The sequence below is a fragment of the Hippoglossus hippoglossus genome, chromosome 16 (genome assembly GCF_009819705.1).
Source record: "Hippoglossus hippoglossus isolate fHipHip1 chromosome 16, fHipHip1.pri, whole genome shotgun sequence".
NCBI lineage: Eukaryota > Metazoa > Chordata > Actinopteri > Pleuronectiformes > Pleuronectidae > Hippoglossus > Hippoglossus hippoglossus.
This window is the reverse complement of record NC_047166.1, coordinates 200663-228162: the sequence shown is the minus strand read 5'-3', so window position 1 is coordinate 228162 and position 27500 is coordinate 200663. Positions and strand designations below refer to the sequence as shown.

Genomic DNA, 27500 nt, shown 5'->3' with positions numbered 1-27500 from the left:
GTCCCCATGTCCTGACACTGTCCTCCTGTCCTGACTCTGTCCCCATGTCCTGACTCCGTCCTCCTGTCCTGACACTGTCCTGATGTCCTAACTCTGTCCCCATGTCCTGACTCTGTCCTCATGTCCTGACTCCGTCCTCCTGTCCTGACTCCGTCCTCCTGTCCTGACTCTGTCCTGATGTCCTAACTCTGACCTCATGTCCTAACCCTGTCCTCATGTCCTGACTCCATCTTCCTGTCCTAACACTGTCCTCATGTCCTGACACTGTCCTGACTCTGTCCTCCTGTCCCAACTCTGTCCTCATGTCCTAACACTGTCCTAATGTCTTGACTCCGTCCTCATGTCCTGACTCTGTCCTTCTGTCCTGACACTGTCCTGATGTCCTAACTCTGTCCTCATGTCCTGACTCTGTCCTCATGTCCTAACACTGTCCTCATGTCCTGACACTGTCCTCATGTCCTGACACTGTCCTTCTGTCCTGTCACTGTCCTCATATCCTGATGTGCCAACTCTGTCCTCATGTCCTAACACTGTCCTCATGTCCTGACTCTGTCCTCATGTCCTGACTCTGTCCTTCTGTCCTGTCACTCTCCTCATGTCCTGATGTCCTAACTCTGTCCTCATGTCCTGACACTGTCCTCATGTCCTGATGTCCTAACTCTGTCTGCATGTCCTAACACTGTCTTCCTGTCCTGACTCTGTCTCTCTCTGTCTCTGAGTCCCTCTGTTTCTTTATCTCTGTCTTTTTTTCTCTGTGTCTCTTTATCTCTGTATCTCTGTGTCTCTTTCGTCCCACAGTTCCCACTTCTCCCAGTTTCTTCACGAAGGTTCTGAACCAGACAGCGATGCAGGTGTACTGGGACCTGCCGGTGCCTGGGAAGCTGGAGGGCTTCAGACTGGAGTACCGCAGGGTTTCTAACCCCAACGTCCAGGGACAGGAAACCTTCCCCGCCCACGTCAACACACACACGGTGTCCCACCTGGGTCAGTGTCTCTCTGAAGCTGCTGCAGACCTGAACTCCTCCGTTCTCCGGATCTTCTCTAGAGGATCATGTGTGAACTCAAATGTTTCTCCTGCTGACCTCCTGTATAAATCCAGGAGAAGTGTGTGGCCCCTGAGGTCAGCGTGGCCCCTGAGGTCAGCGTGGCCCCTGAGGTCAGCGTGGCCCCTGAGGTCAGCGTGGCCCCTGAGGTCAGTGTGGCCCCTGAGGTCAGCGTGGCCCCTGAGGTCAGTGTGGCCCCTGAGGTCAGCGTGGCCCCTGAGGTCAGTGTGAGGCCCCTGAGGTCAGTGTGAGGCCCCTGAGGTCAGCGTGGCCCCTGAGGTCAGTGTGAGGCCCCTGAGGTCAGTGTGAGGCCCCTGAGGTCAGTGTGAGGCCCCTGAGGTCAGCGTGGCCCCTGAGGTCAGTGTGGCCCCTGAGGTCAGTGTGAGGCCCCTGAGGTCAGTGTGGCCCCTGAGGTCAGCGTGGCCCCTGAGGTCAGTGTGAGGCCCCTGAGGTCAGCGTGGCCCCTGAGGTCAGTGTGAGGCCCCTGAGGTCAGTGTGAGGCCCCTGAGGTCAGTGTGGCCCCTGAGGTCAGCGTGGCCCCTGAGGTCAGTGTGAGGCCCCTGAGGTCAGTGTGAGGCCCCTGAGGTCAGTGTGAGGCCCCTGAGGTCAGTGTGGCCCCTGAGGTCAGTGTGAGGCCCCTGAGGTCAGTGTGGCCCCTGAGGTCAGCGTGGCCCCTGAGGTCAGCGTGGTGCGAAGGGGGAAATGGAAGCAGAATGTGGAGGCTCTGCTGAGGCTGCTGGTCAGAGCAGGGCCATGAATCTGCAGATCTAGTGGATTCTGGTTCATCTGCAGCACAAGGACCACGGATGTTAGCCGTTAGTTAGCCGTTAGCTAGCCGTTAGCTAGCTAACCCCTAACCCTCTCTAATTGTTGGTTTTTCTTTACTTCCTGTAGAACCTGCAGCCGTGTATGATATCCAGCTGGTGGCGTTTAATGGCAACGGCGACAGTCCAGCCAACCGGCGCCTCGTGTCTCTGGACGAGGGAGGAAACACAGCAGCAGGTAGGCCCTGACCCGGGAACTCTGCCCCCTGCCCCCTGACCTCTGCCCCCTGACCTCTGACCCCGGACCTCTGACCCCTGACCCCTGACCTCTATTGAACTAGTGTGATTTGTGTGTGTGTGTCTCAGCTGGTCCGACCTGTAACTGTGATCAGTCCGATGGATCTGTCTCCACTCTGCTGGTCGGGGTCCACAGTGGCCTCGCCTGCATCCTCTGCTGCATCATCTTCATCCTGCTGGGATACAGACGCAGGTAACACCTTCATCCTCTTCATCACCTTTATCTTCGTCATCTTCGTCATCTTCATCATCTTCATAATTTTTCTATTTTCAGTTTGTTCTGTAGGAAGGCAGCGAGCTGGGATGCTCCGCCCACCCTGAATGATCCTAAAGGTCACATACCTGAAAACATTGAGCTCAGCCAGGTAACACACACACACACACACACACACACACACACACACACACACAGATCGGGGGGGGGGTTCTGTCCTGACGTCTCCTTTGCCTCATTGATCACCACATGTTTCATATCTTGGTAAATATGAGTTTGAATTCTTCATCGAGCTCCATGAGCGTCTGTTGATCTGCTGCAGAAAAACACATCACACAGGTTTTTGTCTTTCAGGGACATTGTGTACAGTCAATTATTCTGGGCTTATTAATGCTGGTTTATTGAAGCCTGGTTTATTAAAGCCTGGTTTATTGAAGCCTGGTTTATTAAAGCCTGGTTTATTGAAGCCTGGTTTATTAAAGCCTGGTTTATTAAAGCCTGGTTTATTGAAGCCTGGTTTATTAAAGCCTGGTTTATTGAAGCCTGGTTTATTAAAGCCTGGTTTATTAAAGCCTGGCTTATTGAAGCCTGGCTTATTAACGCTGGTTTATTGAAGCCTGGTTTATTAAAGCCTGGTTTATTGAAGCCTGGTTTATTAAAGCCTGGTTTATTAAAGCCTGGCTTATTGAAGCCTGGCTTATTAACGCTGGTTTATTAAAGCCTGGTTTATTAAAGCCTGGTTTATTAAAGCCTGGTTTATCAAAGCCTGGTTTATTAAAGCCTGGTTTATTGAAGCCTGGTTTATTAAAGCCTGGTTTATCAAAGCCTGGTTTATTAAAGCCTGGTTTATTAAAGCCTGGTTTATTGAAGCCTGGCTTATTAACGCTGGTTTATCAAAGCCTGGTTTATTAAAGCCTGGTTTATTAAAGCCTGGTTTATTAACGCTGGTTTATTGAAGCCTGGTTTATTAAAGCCTGGTTTATTAAAGCCTGGCTTATTGAAGCCTGGCTTATTAACGCTGGTTTATTAAAGCCTGGTTTATTAAAGCCTGGTTTATTAAAGCCTGGCTTATCAAAGCCTGGTTTATTAAAGCCTGGTTTATTGAAGCCTGGTTTATTAAAGCCTGGTTTATCAAAGCCTGGTTTATTAAAGCCTGGTTTATTAAAGCCTGGTTTATTAAAGCCTGGTTTATTAAAGCCTGGTTTATCAAAGCCTGGTTTATTAAAGCCTGGTTTATTAAAGCCTGGTTTATTAAAGCCTGGTTTATTAAAGCCTGGTTTATCAAAGCCTGGTTTATCAAAGCCTGGTTTATTAAAGCCTGGCTTATTGAAGCCTGGCTTATTAACGCTGGTTTATTGAAGCCTGGTTTATTAAAGCCTGGTTTATTAAAGCCTGGCTTATTGAAGCCTGGCTTATTAACGCTGGTTTATTGAAGCCTGGTTTATTAAAGCCTGGTTTATTAAAGCCTGGTTTATTGAAGCCTGGTTTATTAAAGCCTGGTTTATTAAAGCCTGGATAGAACCAGCCTTGATTAGACCTGAATGTGTGTTGGTGGAACGCTTAAGCATCAAGTGCAAGTTGAAGCTAATTCAAGCTGAACCTTTTCCTTTAAGCCAGGATGAGTTAAGCTACTTTGATGGTTCACCCCCTCTGACCTCATGAATGACATCATTCACATTTCCTCCAATCAGATAATCACTTTGATCTATTCATGTGTTTTCATTTGTTTGTCATCACGGTCGTCATGGTCACGGCTTTTATCCTGTTAATTTTGACCCGTCTACTCTTCCCACAGAGATGTGACTCCGCCCCTCCTCCAGTGATGGTCATGGTTGAACCAACATCCCCCTTTCAGCCAATCCCAGGCACTAGATAACCTCCCCCCCACCTCCCCCACCCCAGCCTGGGGTCGGCTCCTCTGCTTCTGACAGCCTTACAACCCCCGACCCATTATAATGACACACTGAGATTGATGAAGATGAAGATTATGATGAAGATGATGATGATGTCACAGGGATGAAAACGCAGATGTTCAGATGAAGAATTTATTCTTCACACTGAAACCAAAGCTTTTTTTACATAGCTCATGTGAATGATTCCCGTGTGACATCACTTGCTGATGTTTGCTGTTGCTGAAACCAAAACCTTTTTTCTTAGGTTCATTTTAGTCACCGTCAGTGCCGAGTGTCCTGAGACAATGAGGCCTTCAGCCGGTCTGACCAGAGCCGGGTCGTCAGCCGAGGGCGTCGCCGCGGTGCGTCCTTCTGAGGCCCATAGCCAAAGGGATTTATTATGACTCTGGTCAGCAGGCGTCTGAGGAGGACGTCAACTGTCCTCCGCTTTAGCTTGTTAGTGTTTCTCACCTCAGGTCAGAACGCAGAGGAAGCCGTCGGTCTGCTGCCCCCCCCGCTTCTCCACCAAACTACCTCCAAAGAGAGCGACCTCAGACTGGAAACGCCCCGAGTCTCCTGCTGCTGGTCACCTCCCTGAAACCAAAATGCCACTTTGTCATTGAACCTGACGTTACCCCGACGTGACCCCGACTCCCTTAGACTCTGAATGTTGCTTGTCTGACCCCGCCCCTCGCTCCTCAGCCCTATGACTTTGTTTTGACACTTCCTGTTGGACTAAAGCTACTTCCTTTGATGTTTTATTTACCACTTCCTGTCACCTGCCTGCAGGTGTGTGCAGCCTCGTCAGCCGTGTTAAACCTGACCTCTGACTTCTTTATAACTTTTCTCTCGACGAACACGTCGCAGCTTCTTAAGTTTCAGCCAAAATGTAAAATTTTAACTTGGAAATTTAAAGGCGAGCTGATTGATGCCCAAAGATAAAAAAATTTTACTGTTCAAACTGTTGTTTCAGAGTCGAAAAACAAACTGAACCAAAACACATTTTATATATTTCTGTGAATTTTCAGTATTTTTTATATTGTGCTTCGTGTGTCAGGATCCGTTTACAAACGGTCAAAACCAAAAGAGTGAAAGAAACGCCTCGACCAAACGATCTATAATTATTGATTATTAGAACCAGAGTCTGTGAGTTCTGGTTATGGTCGAATGTCTTTACAGCTTCTGTCTCTGTTGCTGACAGTGACCCCACGACGTCTTGCCCCTGGGACCCAGTGACCCAATGAGGCTGTGAACTCACGACGCGGAGACTTTCAGATCTGTAGAAACATGTTGACGTCTCAGACACTTTGTTGAAATGTCATTCAGTTGCCATGGTTGCCATCAAACCACAGTTGCATCAAGTCTCATTAAGTCAAATTCTTGTCGTCGAGTCCAATGTTGTCTCACAGTCGTGTCCTCTGTCCTCAGGGTCAAAGGTCGAGGGTCACTGTCAGCTCAGAGTCCAACAACAGAAAATGTTTTATAAAAATGTTTATTTTTCCAGAACTTTATTCTTTCAGTTCAGATTTTTCTGTGAAGAGGAAATTCTGCCAAAATGAAAACAAGAATTTTGGATGATAATTACTGAAAATATTCTAATTATTACATGTTTTTCCTGTTTTCAATATGAACTTTTTCTTGTAGTTGAATGAAAGTGTGAAAATGTTTCTAGAATTTGATAAAAGTTGTTTTCAGCTGAAGGTCGAGCAACTGATCAACCACACGTTTGTTATCATGATGTTATGACGTGATAATGACGTTAAATTTAGTAATTATCACAATGACGTCATCATCACGTTATTTTACAAAGGTTAGCGTTAGAAAAACCGAGGCTGCTTAGTGAATGAAGCTAGAACCAATGAGAAAAGTGATGCTTTAATTTACTGATTTCTTTTCTCGAAAACATTTTATTTTTAATGTGTCAAAAAAAACTAAAACATCCCAAAGCTTTAATGTGATTTTAAACAGATTTACACCAAATAGATTTACAAACATTTACAAATGTTAAATTACATAAAATTCTGATGAAATAATTTGTTTTTTTTATTGTCACTGATTCACATTATTTTCTGATGATGAAGATGATGAAGATTATTTGTGAATATTTGTCGACACATGAAACCAAATAAAACTGATGTAGAAACAGAAACTTTGTTCTTTATTTCTTCTGTTGATCTGTCACAGAATTATTGATATGTGACAGTTGATGACGGTCACATGACTCAGTCGGTCTGGAAGCTGCAGCCAATCAGAGCAAAGTAAATGGCTGTTGTGTAAAAAGGTTTATATTTTCAATAAATATTATTGATTAATGGAGTAAGAATCAGTGATTGATTGATCACTTGTCACAAAAAATAAAAAAAAGTAATCTGACCAAAACAATTACAACTAAAATCGGACTTATAAATTTCTGCGTCATCTATCTCTCCTCCGATTGGTTCATGTTGGTGGAGGCCTATCCTCTGATTGGTCGGCAGTCGGCTGCGTGGTTGTTCACTGGCGTGTCGTGCTCCTTGCTGTGAGGACGCTGTCTGGCAGACAGTCGGTCTGGAGATCGTGGCAAGGCACCGGCAGCGCTCGTTGTCCGGCGGAAGCAGACGGCGAGGTCGGCCCTGAAGGACGGTGTGTAGAAGCCGTAGATGACGGGGTCACAGCAGGTGTTCAAGTTCCCAAATACAAAGAGGGCGTGGTGGACATACTCAGGAGTGACACGCAGCATTTCAGGCTGGAACCAATACCAGATCCCCAGCAGGTAGTACGGCGTCCAGCACACGACGAAGGACAGAACTATGACCACCGTCATCTTCAGAGTCTTCATCCGAGCTTTCGGGATGATGTCAGTGCCGCTGCGACGCAGGTACGATTCACCTGCTGAGAAGGGAATCCATCAGTGATGTCATCAGGGATGTCGTACCGTTATAGTGTGTTTCAGGTGCGTTACCTTTGTCCCTCATGTGCTGCTGGTGAATGTGCAGCAGTATCCGGCTGTAACAGCAGCTCATGACCAGCAGGGGAACAACGTATAGCGTGGTGAAGTGAAACATGTTGTAAAGTGTCTCCTGCCAACGGCGACTGAAGCTGCCGTGAGACGCACACTGAGTGAAGTCTACACCGTCTACCATGATGGTCCTGAAGATAAAGAGCTGGAGACAGGGTCAAAGACAGGTTAGAGAGAGAGAGACCCCTCACTCTGTTTTTCCAGATGGATCATTTCGACGGTTCTGAGATGAAGCTCATCAGAGTGTGAACTGTTTTTTTATTGGCCCCATGTACAATCCTCCACTGGAGGTCACCCGTTTGTCCACAAGGGGGTTAGCATTGTTAGCATTCCTTATAGAAACCAAGTGGCACAGTTAGCAGAGCTAACAGCAGGGGGTGCTTCACTTTTAATCAGAACATTCCTGAAGAGATTTCATGTTCAGGGTTTAAAGCCGGAGCTGCTGCTGTGACTCGTTACCTGTATGGAACACGGCAAACACGCCAAACACACCAATCACAAAAAACCCGTCAAACGCAAGAAACACATCAAGATATCTACCTGTGGTGATGCGAGCAGCAGGCTGAGGCTCCAGGCCATCAGAACCATTCGCCGATTCCTACGGTGAGCGCTCAGAGCATCCAGCGGGTGCAGGATAGCGTGCTGGCGGTCGAGGCTGATGACAACGAGGATGAAGGCAGAGGCGTGCATGGCAAACAGCTTCAGGAAGCAAAGGAGTTTACAGAGCACGTCTCCTCCATACCACTGCACCGTCCTGTTCCACACTGCGTCCAGAGGCATCACCACGAACGTCATCATCAGGTCAGCCGATGCTAGGCTCAGCATCAGCGGCCGCAAGTGAGATGCCAGCCGCCGGCCACGGCCACACCACACGCTGGCCAATAGGGCCAGGTTACTGCAGGCCGCAAACAGGAAGAGGACCAAGGTGGCGCCGACACGGAACTGAGCAGCCCGAGTGAAACTGGGAGCGTCCCAGTCTGAGAGGGGGCGGGGCTGAGAGATGTTGGTAGGGGGTGGGGCTACATAGCTGCTGGGTGGAGACAGGGACGACCCCAGAATGGACCAGTCACCTGACATCCTGCAGAAAAGGAGGAGTTTAGACTGAGGTTTGATGATGGGACGGTTCTGATGAACAGAAAACGTGTTTTTCATTCGAAATGTACTGAACTTTGTGTTGTTGTTTGTGTTGTGAACACGTTGATTAAATCATTTATTTTCAACATTCGATTTTACAAACAGACGGAACTGTCTCTGCGTTAAGATTTCCTGTATTTGTTTACGTCTTCTAAAGTTTACAGATACGGACAAAACAGAGAAACTGAGCAGTACCACTGGAAACCATGGGGGGGGCTGTGTAGCCAACAGTTTAAGTGCGATGACCACAGGACACAAGGGAGACACTTGGTGCAACCTTTAGAAGATAAACTTTATGAGTTGATCGGAAACTACAGGATTAATACGAAGAAACTTGAGCTTAGACAAGGGGAACTTTATCACAACTCTGTGCTGCCCTCTAGAGGATGTATTATTAACAGCCAAGACCCTGTAAAGGACGGAAGTATGTGGACAGTGACGGTCACGTCGTTTGACACAGAATGTTTTCATATGTCAAGGCAGAATAAATGAAACACTGAAATAATCGCCCCCTACACACTGCCCTGTGACCCCCAGGGGGTCCTGACCCGCAGGTTGAGAACCATGCCAGTTTATATGCTGTGCTCTAATTGGACGTCTGTCAACGTCAGTTGTTATTGTGCTGATTAAAGATCAGAGATAAGACTGTGGAAATAATGAGGTGTTCCCATGGCAACTGATCCACACAGCTGCTGTCATACTGTGTGTGTAGGATCAGTGTGTGTGTGTGTGTGTGTGTGTGTGTGTGTGTGTGTGTGTGTGTGTGTGTGTGTGTGTGTGTGTGTTTTCATGATGTGACCTTCCACCCCTCCTACAGATCTGACCTCACCTCCTTAACCTCAGTCTTGAATCTCAGACCTGGTCTCTGTCAGACAAGTGTTCTTACCTGAACGTGTTCACCTCAGGTCACAGTCTCATGTTCTCCTGCTCGTCTCATGTTCTCTCTTCACTCCAACACAACAGCAGCAAAGAACAGAACTACCGTCTGATCCAGATCGGTTCACGATCCTGTTCACAGCAGCCAAACACTGACACTGAGGAGGTGCTGCAGGGGGTGGGGACTGGGGGAGGCGGAGATACGACGGGGAGGGGTTACAGTGATGTGGATCAGACTCTGATGTGGATCAGGTTTCTGTCAGTTTAGAATGAGGAAATCCTTGATGTCAAGTGAAATTCCAAAGCTATGAGGTAAAACAACTCTGAAAGACTCCATCATATCAGCATGTGTGGTTTGTAAGTGATATGTGGACAGCGAGGACAACTCAAGCTTCTCTGACTGTGACAGGACATTTTATTGACCAGGCATATTCCTTCTTGAAGCACTACATGTAGCTGTACAGCACACAACAGACAATGGGCCTCATTTACTAACAGTGCATACGCTCAAATCTGTGCTTAAACCGTGCATACGAACGTTTGACGCACGAATCAGGGATTCATCAATATGTTCGTACCTAACGTTGTACTTCCTCAGACCATGCGGACGCACAAATGATGAAGGACAGACTGTCCTGAAAAATGAATTTAAATAAAAATAGTAGATAGACAGCAATAATTGAATTTACTAATGTATTGACCAAATGTATTAAATAACTATGAAATTTACGCCTTTTCATCCTCATCATCTCTATAAAAACCTGCTGAATTCCTATTAATGTTCCTGGATGAACGGGGCGGCGCTTCTTCTGCAACAATGAAGTTAAAACACTGCGTTAAGTTGTAATCTGCAGGAGGAACTCTTCTGTCTGCAGGAGAGTGTGTGTGTGGGTGTGTGTGAGTGTGTGTGTCTGCTCGTCTCTTTCCCTCTTGTGCGCGTCACATTACGTCTTATGTTGTGTAGCAGGTTTAAACACGTGTCTCATAAACTCTAGAGAATCAAACAAACACAAAGTGAACATCAGTCCTGTACGTGTCCTGATAACTTGTTATCAGTGTTTATTGTTAAAATGTAAACTGAGCGCAGGTCAGAGGGGGGGGTGAGGAGGAGGAGTCACACTCCGACAGAGACACAGGACGACCGGTCCTTTAATGTGCGTCTGTCCTGATCCTGGAGCAGCGGTGTTATAATCATTCAGCGGAGTCCACGTCCACGTCGCCATGCATCTAAGAGACATGTCCACAGCTCTAGAGCTCAGCTCTGTGCAGGACACAGCGTTCAGTGCCTCCGTTATTGCAGCCAGGATTAATTATTTTTACAAAGTGAAAATAAAGGGAAATCTAACTTTCCCCCAAACACTACCATTGTTAAGTGTTCTTTACAAAGTGTGATTCTTTATGTAAAAACATTAGTTGCTGTTTAGATAAGACAAGGATAAGGAAATCTTTATAAACAGAGTTAATTGTGTTGTGTTATGACATGTTGTGTTGCATTGTGTTGTGTTGTGTTGTGACATGTTGTGTTGTGTTGCACCATGTGAGTCTGTTTAATGGTTCGATTCCCTATCGTCTGCTCTGATTCGTGGCACAATTGAATTAAACAACATTAATAAATCTGATTGAGTGATTGAGTGATTGACTGATGACAGGGGAGGTGCTGTGGCAGGACGGGGCCTTCTGATTGGCTGAAGATCTCTTACATCCACAGTCTGAACCTGAGCGTTCCACACCTTCTTCCTTGTTCCTGTTTCACATCGTATCATCGCAGTGTCGACTCGTCCTGGTGCTGGCCGCTGTTCGGACGAGGAAACCGTTCGTACGCTCAGGTACTGATGTAATTTTATGTGTTACATTATCTCAAATACTGATGATAAAATTTGGTTCTGTTTTTGAGAATATTCTATATTATGTCATATTTGTTATTGTTTTATGTTTGTAATGTTACTTGATGTATGTTTCTCTATGTCATTGTGTTGTCTGTTGTTACGTCCTGTTTTACGTTATGTTGTGTATTATGTGTGGTTGTTAAACTGGTGTTATGGGCTATGAAGCGACGCTCAGTGATTGGCTGCAGGAGAACGCTCTGACGACTGTCGGCCTCATGTTGATCCAAGTGAAAAGATTTGTATGTTAATGTTTTTTTCTCCTTGCCAACAGAAATTTTAGGTTCGTAGTGAGAGCAGCTGTGTCTAGGGGGCGCTAACGGGACTTAAGTGCGTCTCTCTCCAGGTGCTTCAGTGCGTGGTCGTGGTCGACCTGTGTCGAGAGTTTGGAAGGTCCCTTCGAAAGGATCCAATCAGCTTCCTGATCCTACCGACGGTCTGGACCACAGAGACCCCCACCAACATCACCATGACAACCAGGGAATGGAACAGATGTGACTGTTGATGATCTAAAAAAACCAATAACTTCATTAAATCCTTAGTTTGTTAGAAAATGTTTCTTAAATATTAAAAAAAATATGTATCATGATGAATTATTTACTTTGCCTGCTCCACCTTTAATTTACACGTTCAGATCAATAAATAATAGAAAATAAAAATTGTTTTTATTTTAATTTCTGCATAAAGTTAATCAACATGACACTGATCAAACTCACAAAACTTTAAATTCTAGATTCTGAGCACGTGAATATTTTTTACAATAAAGGTTTGAATATTTCATCATCTAAAAATAATGAATTTTAAGTTACGACAAACAATGAATCAAAATCAAATTATATACGGAAACAACTTTTGATATCTATATATTTAATTAAATTCATATTTTGATGCTAATAATCATATTTTGAGTTCAGTATTTTTTTCTCTGTCACTTCAGGAGATTTAGTTTCAACAATAAAACTTTAGTCTAGTTATACTAAATAGACATTGGTGGTTGTGCATTATGCATTTGCACAGAGAATGAAGGAGTTAAATGTCGCATCCTGTTGCTTGTGTGGTGCTTTGATTATGCTGAAGTTGTTATGTGGTCACTCCAGGTCATCAAACATGTTTCATCTTGTGCAAATTGGACAATGTATAGTTAAATTACTGGAACTTCCTGTTTCACTGTTATATGGCCCCGGGCTGACGAAGGAAAACGTACGATTAGCACAACCTTTCATGTCGAGGTTGTTTGTTTACACTGTTGATGTGATTCATTCTTTAGGTTTTGCTAGAGCTGCTTCGTTGAAATTGTTAAGGGGGAGCTATTGAGCCATTTTGCCACAACCGTATTCGACGCCACACCACAGACACGCCCTCTGAGAGCACAGCTTTTCATCACCAAGGAGACTAGATTGCAATAACCAAATCAGAAGTGGATCCGACCAATCCTCCAGGAGGAGCTGGCCAAGACACGATTCATGTGAATCACCAAAAATGACCTCTTAATCCAAAAATGGCTAGACCCGGAATATGGGTCCTTGCAGTGGTTGCTGCCTGGGCCCCAATAAGCCAGCTGATCACAGGGCACCTGAGTGTGAGGATGGCTTGAGCCTCAGTCCACAGGTAATGTTCATAGGCAGATGATGACCATCGGCCCATAGCCTCGAGCATTGAGACGGGAGCTTTGGATGCTGCCATTGTCGCTGCTCCTAGCAGAAGGAATGAGTTGAGTAGTGCTCTGGCTTAGGCCCACAGGATTAGCAAAGGAGGTGAAGGGCAAACCAGGCTCGGGCGCAGGTTTTGCCTGACCCTTGAATGTGCGAGTAATGTGGGAGTGGGAGATTGAAAGGGAGATGAAAGTCATTGCCTTGACGATTCTCTCTCTCTCTCTTGAGGCCATTTAACATTAGATGAACAGATGGGTTTTCCAGCGGCTGTTGGCAGATGGATTCAAACAGCGCAGATGTAATTGTATGCCAACAATAAGTCCTTTAATGGAAGATGGCTGCATTTGCGGTACTCGAAACAGTGGACTATATATAAAGGCACATATGATGGGAATATGTATGACTTTATTGCGGCAGAGAGCATATATGTTTGCAGTGTTGTGAAATATCTATATATAGCAGCAGGCATGTCTCTAAAATAATCAACTAAGCAGATCAATAGTTTTTTAAAAACATGACTGAGGGATGTACTGTTCAGGCATTAGCCATCGTTGTCTATTTAGCAGAGGTTTCAGTCTAGCACGGTTTGAATGAATGGGGGTCAGGCTGGATGGTGATGCCTCTGTGCACAGTTGGCAGAACTTTCTGCGAGGATTTGACTCCTTAGATTAGCAGATAGCAGCAGCAGCAGGAGGAGAGAATGGAACTCCGGTGGAAACTGGGACTGCATTTCCCAGCAGGAATGTGATGCCCACGATGGTCGCTGGAGTGACGTCATCGATCTGCGGCGTGGCTGCGGCATGGGCTGAGGAGGAAGAGGAGACGCCTTAGCTTGGAAAGAATAAACTTGGAAAGAATAAACTTGTTGAGGGTACTGAACTGGACTCCAGGGCTTGGATTCTGGAATTCATGCTGGATAAGGCTGACTGGAAGGGTTGTCCGCTAGGTGTGCATAGTCATTACAACCAAATATCTGCTGGTTGGGCTTAATGCGAATGTTTTACATTAACAATGCAAAGGTTCCTGATGCGAAGCTCCATTTGGAGCCGTGATATTATTCTTAAACAAAGCTTCCATGAGCCATGGCACTGGCCATTCAATGACGCTGGGAGAATTAAGTCGATCGATGCGATTGTTAGGTTAATTTCACCCGGATATCGGAAACATATCCTGGAGATGTTGAACTGGCTTCATGGTACAGGCCCTGGGTGAGTCCGGGTTCGTCCCCTGACGAAGTGAGGAAGTTGAGGAAATTTAGCAAGGTGATTGGCCAGTGTTAGCATTTTAGCTGCTAGCTCACCAGCTGCAAAGGCCTTAAAACAGACGTAGCTTTAGGGCTTTTTACACCAATCAAACTAACCAAGTTTGCAATGTCGCAGTTTTTCTTATTCTAAACAATAATTGAATAAATAATTGAAATAATAACAAAATGTAAAGTTTGTTTTGACATTTCTTTGAATATGTCTTTATTCTGTAGTTTAGTCAAACTGCCACCAGGGGGCTCTAGTTTGATGTATTGATGATGAGAATGCAAATGTTTGTAATAAACTGATGAAGCTCAGGGGAAATAACGTCCACAGTGAAGAGATTGATTTCTTCTTATTTTATTAAAAGCTTTATTTAAAAAGATCTCAGTAAAAACAATACAAATGATTCAAGTACTTTTTAAATAAATTCAAACCACAGTGTTATACAAAAGTATAAAAGTAGCAGCAGTGCCTTCTGCTGTTCAATCCAAGAATTAAAGAAAACAAGTCATTAGAACAAAAATAATGTAAAAACATAAATATATAAATAGAAAAATCTGTTCAATTTAACGTTTAAATGTTAAATATGATAAATATATTAATATATAACAGCTTATATGTTTTGTCAGAATCAGTTTCTTTTATCGTGATCGGATGTTTTATGAAACTGCAGCAGATTAAATCTCATATGACGATGACATGATAAAGAAATCATAAATAATGTAAAGAATTCTGTCTGAAGCGTCAGTCGACTGAAAAGACAACAATCAATCAGCTGTTAACAGAAGGTGTGTTATCTGCAGAGTGCTGCCACCTGCTGGCTCCAACACTGAACACACTGCAGGGATTTACGCACAGAGTCAAAGTCTGATGGAGAAGAGGAGGAGGAGGAAGGACACACTGCAGAGTCCTGGTGTGATCCGCCCTTAAAACACACACGCACACACACACACACACACACACACACACACACACACACACACACACACACACACACATTCAGTTAGTGTTGTATGTGAACAGATCTTAACACTGAACACGTCCACACAAAGATACAAAACTGACAGCGACCTCACACAGATCTCCTATGTGTTATCAATCAATCAATCAATCGATCAATCAATCAAATAATCAATCAATCAATTAATCTCTTTCCTCATTTTTCTTTTTATTTCTTCCACCTACTTTTCTTTTGTTCATCAGTCATCTTCCTGATTCTCTATTCTCTTTTTTTTTCTTTTTTCTGCCCTCTCTGTTTTTCTTCCCCTCTCTTCTGTCATCAGGTGAGACTGATGCTGTATGAATCAGCCAATCAGGGCTCAGATACTGACCAGGTGTTGCAGCAGGTCGTGGTTCAGCGTGACGACTCGACACAGAGCGTCGACATCGGGAGAGAGAGAGACGAGCTGCTCCGCACATGTCTGATACTGAGAGAGTCTGTCGAGCAGCTGGGAGCCCTGAGAACCAATCACATTCATCAATTATCAATCACATTCATCAATTATCAATCACATTCATCAATCACCAATCACATTCATCAATCACCAATCACCAATCACATTCATCAATCATCAATCATCAATCACATTCATCAATCAACAATCACATTCATCAATCCCCAATCACATTCATCAATCACCAATCACCAATCAACAATCACATTCATCAATCATCAATCACATTCATCAATCCCCAATCACATTCATCAATCACCAATCACCAATCACATTCATCAATCATCAATCATCAATCACATTCATCAATCATCAATCACATTCATCAATCAACAATCACATTCATCAATCCCCAATCACATTCATCAATCACCAATCACCAATCACATTCATCAATCATCAATCACATTCATCAATCATCAATCACATTCATCAATCACCAATCACCAATCACATTCATCAATCACCAATCACCAATCACATTCATCAATCATCAATCATCAATCACATTCATCAATCAACAATCACATTCATCAATCCCCAATCACATTCATCAATCACCAATCACCAATCACCAATCACATTCATCAATCAACAATCACATTCATCAATCATCAATCACATTCATCAATCCCCAATCACATTCATCAATCACCAATCACATTCATCAATCATCAATCATCAATCACCAATCACCAATCACATTCATCAATCATCAATCACATTCATCAATCACATTCATCAATCACCAATCACATTCATCAATCATCAATCACATTCATCAATCACATTCATCAATCACATTCATCAATCACCAATCACATTCATCAATCATCAATCACATTCATCAATCACCAATCACATTCATCAATCATCAATCATCAATCATCAATCATCAATCACCAATCACCAATCACATTCATCAATCATCAATCATCAATCATCAATCACATTCATCAATCACCAATCACATTCATCAATCATCAATCACATTCATCAATCACATTCATCAATCACCAATCACATTCATCAATAACATTCATCAATCATCAATCACATTCATCAATCACCAATCACATTCATCAATCACCAATCACATTCATCAATCACCAATCACATTCATCAATCATCAATCACATTCATCAATCACCAATCACATTCATCAATCACATTCATCAATCATCAATCACATTCATCAATCACATTCATCAATCACATTCATCAATCACCAATCACATTCATCAATCACCAATCACATTCATCAATCACCAATCACCAATCACATTCATCAATCATCAATCACATTCATCAATCACCAATCACATTCATCAATCACCAATCACCAATCACATTCATCAATCATCAATCACATTCATCAATCACCAATCACATTCATCAATCACATTCATCAATCATCAATCACATTCATCAATCACCAATCGCATTCATCAATCACCAATCACATTCATCAATCACCAATCACATTCATCAATCATCAATCACATTCATCAATCACCAATCACATTCATCAATCATCAATCACATTCATCAATCACCAATCACATTCATCAATCACATTCATCAATCATCAATCACATTCATCAATCACCAATCACATTCATCAATCACCAATCACATTCATCAATCATCAATCACATTCATCAATCACCAATCACATTCATCAATCATCAATCACATTCATCAATCACCAATCACATTCATCAATCACATTCATCAATCATCAATCACATTCATCAATCACCAATCACATTCATCAATCACCAATCACATTCATCAATCACCAATCACCAATCACATTCATCAATCATCAATCACATTCATCAATCACCAATCACATTCATCAATCACATTCATCAATCATCAATCACATTCATCAATCACCAATCACATTCATCAATCACCAATCACATTCATCAATCATCAATCACATTCATCAATCACCAATCACATTCATCAATCATCAATCACATTCATCAATCATCAATCACATTCATCAATCACCAATCACATTCATCAATCACATTCATCAATCATCAATCACATTCATCAATCACCAATCACATTCATCAATCACCAATCACATTCATCAATCACCAATCACATTCATCAATCATCAATCACATTCATCAATCACCAATCACATTCATCAATCATCAATCACATTCATCAATCACCAATCACATTCATCAATCACATTCATCAATCATCAATCACATTCATCAATCACATTCATCAATCACCAATCACATTCATCAATCACCAATCACATTCATCAATCACCAATCACCAATCACATTCATCAATCATCAATCACATTCATCAATCACCAATCACAATCATCAATCACATTCATCAATCATCAATCACATTCATCAATCACATTCATCAATCACCAATCACATTCATCAATCACCAATCACATTCATCAATCATCAATCACATTCATCAATCACCAATCACATTCATCAATCACATTCATCAATCACCAATCACATTCATCAATCACCAATCACATTCATCAATCACCAATCACATTCATCAATCATCAATCACATTTATCAATCATCAATCACATTCATCAATCATCAATCACATTCATCAATCATCAATCACATTCATCAATCACTTTCACCAATCACCAATCACCAATCACATTCATCAATCACATTCATCAATCATCAATCATCAATCATCAATCACATTCATCAATCACATTCATCAATCACCAATCACATTCATCAATCATCAATCACATTCATCAATCACGTGGCTACATGTCTTTTTAAAGGTTCAGTGTGTAGAATTTAGTGACATCTAGTGGTGAAGTGTCATGTTGCAGCTGAGCATCAAGCTTTTCAGTTTCAAATGCCATTGATTCACCTGCATTAGCACAGATGTTATTAGGATATTATAGGTTTGTCACTTTAGTAACTGCAAACAATAGCGTTGGTTTATTTAAGATCTCAACAATATTATTACAATGACGTCCCCGGCAAAACTTTTTGTCTTGTCTGTTTACATCGACGACTACTGATGATGTAACGGCTTCTTGAAGGGCTGTGCCAATTCGTAGGGGGACATTTCCACCACTACCCCTAGCAGCTTCGTTTCAAGGGACAAGATGTCTCTGAGGACACACACTGACTCTGAGGACACACACTGACTCTGAGGACACACACTGACTCTGAGGACATACACTGACTCTGAGGACACACTGTCTCTGAAGACATACACTGACTCTGAGGACACACACTGACTCTGAGGACACATTCTCTGAGGACACACTCTGACTGTGAGGACACACACTGACTCTGAGGACACACACTGAATCTGAGGACACACACACTGACTCTGAGGACACACACTGTCTCTGAGGACACACAAACTGACTCTGAGGACGAACACACTGACTTTGAGGACACACACTGACTCTGAGGACACATACACTGACTCTGAGGACACACTGTCTCTGAGGACACACAAGCTGACTCTGAGGACGAACACACTGACTCTGAGGACACACACTGTCTCTGAGGACACACACTGTCTCTGAGGATACACACTGACTCTGAGGACACACACTGTCTCTGAGGATACACACTGACTCTGAGGACAAACACACTGACTCTGAGGACAACCTGTCTCTGAGGATACACACTGACTCTGAGGACGAACACACTGACTGTGAGGACACACACTGTCTCTGAGGATACACACTGACTGTGAGGACAACCTGTCTCTGAGGATACACACTGACTCTGAGGACGAACACACTGACTGTGAGGACAGACACTGACTCTGAGGATACACACTGACTCTGAGGAGGAACACACTGACTGTGAGGACACACACTGACTCTGAGGACACACACATTCTCTGAGGATACACACTGACTCTGAGGACGAACACACTGACTGTGAGGACAGACACTGACTCTGAGGACACACACTGACTCTGAGGAGGAACACACTGACACCTGACTGAGAGCATTTGGTGTTTGGAAGTTTAAATCGACGTCTGGTTGGTTAAGTTAATCTCAGCCGCTAACTCACTCATGTCGGAGCAGTTATTCGCTGAGAGCTCCCTCTGGACGACAAAGCTGAGAATCGACTCAGAAATTGGGGCAAAAACAGCTTAAATGGTAGTGTTTAGTTAAAAGTGTTAAAAGTGTGTAGTTAAAGGCGTCAGTGTGTAGATGTGAAGTTCACCTGGTTCAGATCCATCACACGTTGGTGACAGGGCGGAGCCAGAAGATCTCTGGGGAAACTCTGCCACAAAAAAAACCATGTGACCTGCAGAACACAATGCATGCTGGTCCTAACACAATGCATACTATATATGCATATATATATGTGTGTGTGTGTGTGTGTGTGTGTGTGTGTGTGAAGCTATATAACCACTGGAAGTGTATTTGTTTGTCTCTTTGTTTCTGTTCTGTTATTTCATGTGTGTATTATTTAATGTTTCTAATGTGGTGATAAATAAAGAAGAAAAAGACGATGTGATGAATTTCATCTCCTGACAGTTCGTTACTATAGTTTAAAATTTCTGCTGAAACAAAGTTCTCAGTCAACTTCATTGTTTATTGTTCTTGGTTCAAAGGAGGTTTTTAAAAACTTCTGTTTCATAGACGCTGTGAATTCGGTCGTTGTTCTCGTCTCTGATGCTACGAGAAGTAAAAAGTGTCTGATTTGACTTCTGAGTTTTTAACTCCACCCCTGCAGCCGCAGAAGATGACGTCAGTCCAACAATGTTTTTAAAACTTGTGTATTTTTGAACAGAGTCTGGTGAAAAAGTTTTCTGTCTCACCGTCTCCTTGAGGATGCTGCTGAAGTCCATCAGCGCCACCTGCAGGTCGTCAGCAATACTTCGCATTTCAGGGTCATTCAGTAACGCTCTACCTGCAACAAGCTCCGCCCACAACCCCAGGAAGAGGAGGATCAGGTACCCACAATGCACTGCAACAAGAAAAGGAGGGGTTTTACATTCACGTGTAAACTGTGGAAACACTGACATTGAATTAAATATGATGTTAAGAAATATTTCAACTTTTTCATCAACAAAGTCAATCATCTGAAATCTTTGATTTGATGAAGTTTCTCTCTTCATCAGATTCAACCTCATGGAATCAGATAAGACTCATAAACACAGGAGAAAAACTCAGGAAGTATAAAATATCCACAAGGAAGCTGGTTGGAGCCACATTTAATATCAATTTCTATAAATGATTCACCATCTGTCTCAAACATGCTAATGTAGTTATATTCTGTATAATATTAAAGTGTTCAGATGGGAAATCAGCTGAAGGTTTCCAGTAAATCAGATAAATTACAGTCGGACCAGTTTGAGTTCATCGTCTCTGAGATGGAAAAGATGCTTCGAGCAGATTAGTTCAAGTGTGAGATTCCTGAACGGGATCCTGACAAAAAACTAAAAGATATTGTTGTGGTTTAGAAAAAAACTTATTCTGATGGGACTGACTTGATGTTGGTTTGTGTTTTTGTTCGTTTTCGTAACTTTTGTGGTTTATTATTGTTGTGTCAAATATGATTTTTTTCTTTATTTGTCTTTTTGGTGCGTCCTTTTGTCGAGTATCAAATTTGCTTAATTGTTAATTTCTGGTTTTAACTTGAAGACGAGTTGCATCATGACAATCCAAATGAATAAATAAACAAATAAAGTAAAGATGCTGCCGCTAAGGTAGGAGGTTAAAACTCACTTCTCTGCAGATCTGATGGTCCTGGTCTGATGGTCCTGGTCTGATGGTCCTGGTCTGATGGTCCTGGTCTGTTGGTCCTGGTCTGATGGTCCTGGTCTGTTGGTCCTGGTCTGTTGGCTTCGTGTTGCAGATGCTGATATTTATCCTGGTTTCAGTGAAGGTGTGTTGTTGTGCTACGTCACTCTACATCACATCATCACTGATTTTTCACGTCTTTTGTTGAACTTCACGCTTCATGACGATGAATAGTTGACAAATCCCAGCTGCTGACACATAGCCTCACTCTTCACTTTAACGTTCAGACTCCTTCAAGAAAATGATCATGCTAATAATGATAGTAATAATGCTAATAATCACATTAATAACAATCTTTGTTTAAAAAACCTTTGTTTAACAACCGAAGATTTAAAGCTGCAATACTGATCTGGAAACAATTACTTTTATTAATTACAATTAATTTATTGAGGCAATAAATTATTGATGCATTAATGTGTTGTCATTTCCTGTTGCTCCAGGAAGGAAACTTTTCTGTGTCATTGTTTTCTTTGATAAAGTCAAACTTACTGGAAGCTTCAGTGACACACACACACACACACACACACACACACACACACACACACACACACACACACACACACACACACACACACACACACACACACACACAGATGGGCGTGTGCTGGAGCCAGTAACAACCTGATTTGATGATAACATTCTCAAATACAACAGAAGTTGTGTCATTTCATATTAACAGGCTCCAGGAGGGTGAAGTGTCATCTGATATCCTCTGGAGCTGCGTTCGCACGTGGATCACAGACGATATTCAGGTTCAAAACCAGTTGAATATGAATGTCAGGGCTTACGGACACTTGGATGAAGTCTCTGTCACTAGTTACTTCAATTGTATTTGATTTGGCTGCAACATTATTTACCCCTGAAACTCCGAAAGTGTTTTGTGGACTCAAACACTTCACCCCCCCTCCATCATAGCGGTAAGTAGATGATGATGGAATTTTCATTTTTAGGTGAACTATCCGTTTAAAGACTCTGCAGCTTGTCCTAAATGCTGCAGCACGTGTCCTGACAAGAACCAGGACCAGAGACCACATGTCTCCTGTGTTAGCTTCACTACACTGGCTTCCTGTTACATTTAGAATTTAAAACCCTCCTCCTCACCTACATTAATAATATGGCAGCATCAAACCTTAAAGAGCTGATAGTACCTTATCACCACTAGAGCCCTGAGCTCCCAGAATTCAGGCTGTTGTCCCTAAAGTCTCTAAAGCAGAGGAGGAGCCAGAGCTTCAGCATCAAGCTCCTCTCCTGTGGAATCATCTCAGCTTCAGTTGTGGAGGCAGACTCCCTCTGTACGTTGAAGATTCAAACCTTCCTTTAGGTTGAAGTTAGAACTGATTCAGGTTTGTCTTGGACCTGGTCTTAGTTCTGCTGCTACAGGTCTAGAATGTTGGGGACACACTGAGTCAAAGTTAATGTGATGTACGTTTTACACAGGTCAGCTGGAACAATCACTGAAATCACTAAAAGCGTTCGCGTTAGCATTAGTGTAAACGGAGTGAATTCTGCTGAGGTTGCTGCTGGTGCCTTAACATAACTGGCATGAAACATAGCTACCATTAGCTTCATGTTAGCTGACATATATGTTTATGGTCTATTTGACTCTAAATGATCATAATTTACTAAATGAACATCAGCTGTTTGAAGAAGACTTGAAACTAGAGACTGAGACATAAAGTGAGAAGTAGAGTCATTTTCTATAGAAACTACCAGTGGAGTCGCCCCCTGCTGGTCAGAGGGAGAACACAGGTTTCAGGCTCAGGAGTCAGTTTTTATAAACATTAAAAAAAATACTGACCTTTTATAAAAACATTAGAAACTAAAGAAACAACCTGAAAACTCTTCATCACTTATTTTAACATTAACATTCAGTTTCCTGCTGCTGATAATCAGTTTTGTTTTAACTGGATGTCTGCAATAATAATATTAATAATAGCTTGAATTTATATAGCGCCTTTAAAGAGACCCAAGGACGCTTTACATATGTCTGTGAGGACAGAACAGAAGAGAAAAGAAAGTAATTAGTACAAAACAGGATAGACATAAACAGCAGGGTGGAGCATTAACTGAGGCCTTAGTGGTCGGGTGGTGCTTGAGGGTTTTTAGAAGTTGTCGACAGATGCAGCGCTGCGAAATTCGGCAGGGAGAGAGTCCCAGAGGGGGGGGGCTGCGACACAGAAGGTTCTGTCTCCAAAAGTTCGCAGTTTGGTGTCAGACCACTATTGGAGAGAAAACCTGAGTTCGAGGACAGCAGCCTTCTGAGCGGAGTTTAGGGTTGGAGGAGGTCAGTTAGATAAGGTGGGGCTCGGGCGTGGAGGGATTTATAGGTGAGTAGGAGGAGTTTGTACTTGATGTGGGCCTTGATCTGGAGCCAGTGGAGGTGAATGAGGGTCGGGGTGATGGGCGGCTTAGTGCGGGTGAGAACCCTGGCAGCAGAGTTCTGTACATATTGGAGCCGCTTCAGGATGTTGTCAGGTGCACCGGACAGGACTCCATTACATTCCAGGCGGGAGGTGATGAAGGCATGAGTGAGGGTTTCTGCAACGGAGTTGGGGAGTGAAGGAAGGAGTCCCGAGATGATTTTGAGGTGAAAGAAGGCGGATTTGGTGACGGATTTGATGTGGAATTGGAAGAAGAGGGTGGAGTCAAGAATGACACCCAGGCTGCAAACCTCGGGGGATGGGAAGATGGAGCAGGAGGAGATCTCCAGCCTTCAGGAGCAGAAAAGTTCTGAACAGTTTGTGTTGAGTTGAATCAGGTAAATCAGGTTTCACCATGAAACAGGAAGTTATTTTATTTTGTCTCAGCCTGAAGACGTCTACATGACAATATTCAGTCAGTCATAGCACCACCTATTGGACACAGGAGATGACATGATTTAATCATTGCTACTTGTAGCTTTAATTATTATAATTATTTTCAAGTCGACTACCAGACCCAGAATGCACTGCTGTAAGAAAGTTCTGACGCCAGAAAAGATCCAAGCGAACGTGACGATGTCAGCATGACGATGTGTGATCATTGCTCCACCCACCTGATGATGTCACATCCTCATCACACACAAGTGTTTTATGCAGTTTTTCAATAAAAATCAACTACATTTTTTTTTCTTGTTCGAGATGTAAACGTTGATAGTTAATATTTTACAGAATCAAGTTTACGCTCCACAAATGAGGAAACATGGCGGCAGATTAAAACATGATCATGTGTTCTGATTAGAACCTCACTTCATCTGCGACAGATTATGAACACGTAACCTCGGGCGTGTTGTCCTGCTGTTAGTTTCAGTCTAAGCGGAGTGACTTCCTTCCGATGACTTCCTGCTGCTTCAGGCTCTGCTCAGAGGTCCCAGCATGCCGAGCGGCAGCAGCAGCAGTGTCAGGTGTGGTTGTGCTCGTTGCTCGGCGGAGGTGACCAGCAGCAGGTGAACTCTCTCCTGCTCTGAGATCATGTTTCTGGCATCCTGCAGCGCACTGACGGCGGCTGTGCTGGAGTTCAGGTCTCCGCTGGTGATCAGGTCAAACACACAGGCCTGGTAGTAAACATCTTGGGCAGGAAGCAGCGTAGCACAGTGGTCATGGGCGCTGACATCGTCAGGCTGCGAGGAGTCCAGCGGCGGCAGCGGGCGCAGCGTGTTGAATCTTTGGGAGGGGGGGCAGCCCCACACACACAGCTGCAGGTCCTGGTCGGGGCCAAAGGCCTCCATGACGTCACGCGGCGACCGGATCGATAAGCCGAGCGACCGGCCGCTCTGACGCACCACCAGCAGCGTGCCAATGTGAGCCGCTCGGATCTCGACGTGTCGGCCAGCAATGCGAGTCCAGACAGTCAGGATGTGGTGACCTTGCAACTCGCCACTCGACACCGAGCCGTCAGCGAACGCCGCAGGGACGTTGTCCAGCTCGGCCTGGTAGAGCTGCTGACCAACACACTGACGCACATTTTTAAAGATGATGGTTATCTGTGAAGAGACAAGACGCAATAGTCAGAGACACTTCCTGTCAACCATCGTCAGAGTGACCATGCCCAGCAGTGATGTCACAGCGTGCAAGGTCACTGTAGCCCACAAAATCAAACACTGAAAACATTTGTTAATAAAGTTTCCTTAAACAAGATGACCACGTCCACGGCTGCGTTGCATTGCAGGATTAAAACCAGAACAGGAAATACTGCAGCACATGAGAAAGAGGTAACCTGTTCGACCTGTGAACTCTGTGACTCACCTTTGTGAGCACCGTGCCATGTGAGCTCGCCCTCTTTGGCGAGCTGGTGGCCTGTATGTACAGGTATTCGTTATCCATGAGAGGCCACGCCCCCTGCATGGAACACGTCTGGAAGTCATCGTGGAAGGTTCTGATGTGTGGGTCTCCGAACACGCCACAGTGCAGGTACTCTGGTGTCCGACCTTCTCTGCTCAAGAAGCTCCTCTCGTAAAAGCAGGCATCTCCCGACAGCGTGCCCTGAGGGAGGGGGCGGGGCTGGGCTGTGGGCCCAACTCGGGTGCAGCGGTGCTGGATCAGGAGGTCCTCGATGCCCTGAACCGCAGAGTGGTACGCCAGGTCACCGCGACACGCCCGTGCCATCCGTTTTGTGCACATGCCGTAGGAGCGCAGGGCGCTGCAGTAACCGGTGTTCACCGCCTCCCTGCTCAGAGCTGCTCCATCTGGTCCACCACCTCTTCCAACGCCATCAATCCCGCCAACGCTGCCGCCGCCGCCGCCCAGGTCCAATGTCGCAGCCACAAAGTCAGAATTACATCTCAGGATGCGACAGGAAGCTGCAACTGCAGAGACAGGAAGAACATCAGAAAACGTTTCTGAAGACGTCTTTTATTGTGAAGAGTCGTTAAACTTCCCCTTTGAGACATCACCAGCTCGCAACACAGATATATATCATCAATTGTTGCCATGGATACAAGTCTTCAAGTATTTTAAAGAACAATACATTTTCTCTTTGTTTATAAATGTGAGCTGATGAATAACAAGCACCTGTTCTACGAGGTGAGTTACATCACATTACATTTTCATTGAGCTGACGCTTTTATCCAAAGCGACTCACAATCAGTGCATCAACCATGAGGAACAAACCAGAACAACAAGAATCAAGAAAGTACAATTTCTTCAAGAAAGCCAAACTACAAAGTTGTATAAGTAAGTGACATGTAAGTGCTACTAAATTGTTAGTTTAAACTTTTATTCAAGGTGTAGTCTGAAGAGGTGTGTTTTTAGTTTGGAGGACGATGTGTAGACTTTCTGTCCTGATGTCCATGTGGAGCTCGTTCCACCGTTTAGGAGCCAGGACAGGAAACAGTCGTGATGTTGTTGAGTGTTTAGCTCGCAGTGAGGGAGCAACAAGCCGATTGGCTGATGCAGAGCGGAGTGAACGGGCGGGGGTGTAATGTTTGACCATGTCCTGGATGTAGACTGGACCTGATACGTTCACAGCACGGTACCAAGTACTAGAGTTTTGAAACGGATGTGGGCAGCAACTGGTAACCAGTGAAGGGAGCGGAGTAAAGACCAGTCGAGCTGCTGCTTTCTGGATGAGCTGCAGAGGTCGGATGGCAGCAGCAGGCAGACCTGCCAGGAGGGGGGGGGGCAGTAGTCTTGGTGTGATATGATCAGAACCTGCGCCGCCCTCTGAGTGAGAAGGGGGCGTATTCTCCTGATGTTGTGCAACATGAATCTACAGGAACATGTTGTTACAGTAATGTTGGCAGTGAGGGAGAGATGACTGTCGAGTGTCACACCCAGGTTCCTAGCAGTCTGGGGGGGGGGGCTAACACGGAGTTGTCAAAGGTAATAGTCAGGTCGTGGGTGGGAGAGTCTTTCCCTGGAAGGAAGGAAGTAGTTCAGTCTTGTCAAGGTTAATTTTCAGGTGGTGCAGACATCCACTGAGAGACGTCAGTCAGACAGAGATTCGTGCTGCTGCCTGTGTTTCAGATTGAGGGAAAGAGAGTTCAACATATCCAGGATCTGTTTATCCAGCTGAACTTATCCTAACAATCACAGTCAGGCCAAGTGGTCACATGACGCTGGGTATCCACTCGTTAAGTTATCTCAGGTTTCTTCATCAAGATCTGAGACAAGAAAGGGGCGGAGTTTACTACATATGACCAATCACAGACATGGACAGTTTGACTGACAGCAGAGCTGAGGATCAAACTGTTGAATAATAAAAATCAGAGGAGAACAACCATCCAGAATAAAAGACACAGTTCCAGCTGCTGAA

At 44.0% G+C, this 27500-nt stretch overlaps 3 protein-coding genes across 8 annotated transcripts in view; 1 reads left to right on the top strand and 2 right to left on the bottom strand.

Annotated features, from left to right (window-relative positions):
* LOC117776483 (immunoglobulin superfamily DCC subclass member 3-like) overlaps positions 1–23292 on the top strand; it is a 38730-nt gene extending 15438 nt beyond the window's left edge. For 4 of the 5 annotated variants that reach the window (XM_034610440.1, XM_034610438.1, XM_034610439.1 and 1 more), the window contains 5 exons: positions 799–984; positions 1938–2045; positions 2174–2297; positions 2379–2469; positions 4114–5456. In XM_034610440.1, the coding sequence (XP_034466331.1) occupies positions 799–984; positions 1938–2045; positions 2174–2297; positions 2379–2469; positions 4114–4194 (590 nt within the window). In that variant the 3' untranslated portion in view covers positions 4195–5456. Of the gene's footprint in view, positions 1–798; positions 985–1937; positions 2046–2173; positions 2298–2378; positions 2470–4113; positions 5457–23278 lie in introns of those variants that run through there. The other variant, XR_004616436.1, reaches the window with a different exon arrangement.
* Positions 6608–9347, bottom strand: LOC117776485 (gonadotropin-releasing hormone II receptor-like). Of its 2 annotated transcripts, none has more exons than XM_034610443.1 (4): positions 9229–9347; positions 7749–8286; positions 7152–7353; positions 6608–7081 (listed from the first exon to the last, which is right to left on the bottom strand). In XM_034610443.1, exons 2-4 carry the CDS (start codon positions 8283–8285, stop codon positions 6666–6668), a joined length of 1155 nt encoding a protein of 384 aa, XP_034466334.1. In that variant the 5' UTR covers position 8286; positions 9229–9347; the 3' UTR covers positions 6608–6665. The 2 variants fall into 2 exon arrangements, with proteins under 2 accessions (XP_034466334.1, XP_034466335.1); XM_034610444.1 differs by having other exon boundaries at positions 6608–7078.
* Positions 23293–24524: 1232 nt separating the features above from the next.
* hjv (hemojuvelin BMP co-receptor) overlaps positions 24525–27500 on the bottom strand; it is an 11293-nt gene continuing 8317 nt past the window's right edge. The window contains exons 3-4 of the mRNA XM_034610448.1: positions 25493–26052; positions 24525–25230 (exon numbers count right to left, since the gene is read on the bottom strand). Of these exons, the coding sequence (XP_034466339.1) occupies positions 24598–25230; positions 25493–26052 (1193 nt within the window). The 3' untranslated portion in view covers positions 24525–24597. The remainder of the gene's footprint in view (positions 25231–25492; positions 26053–27500) is intronic.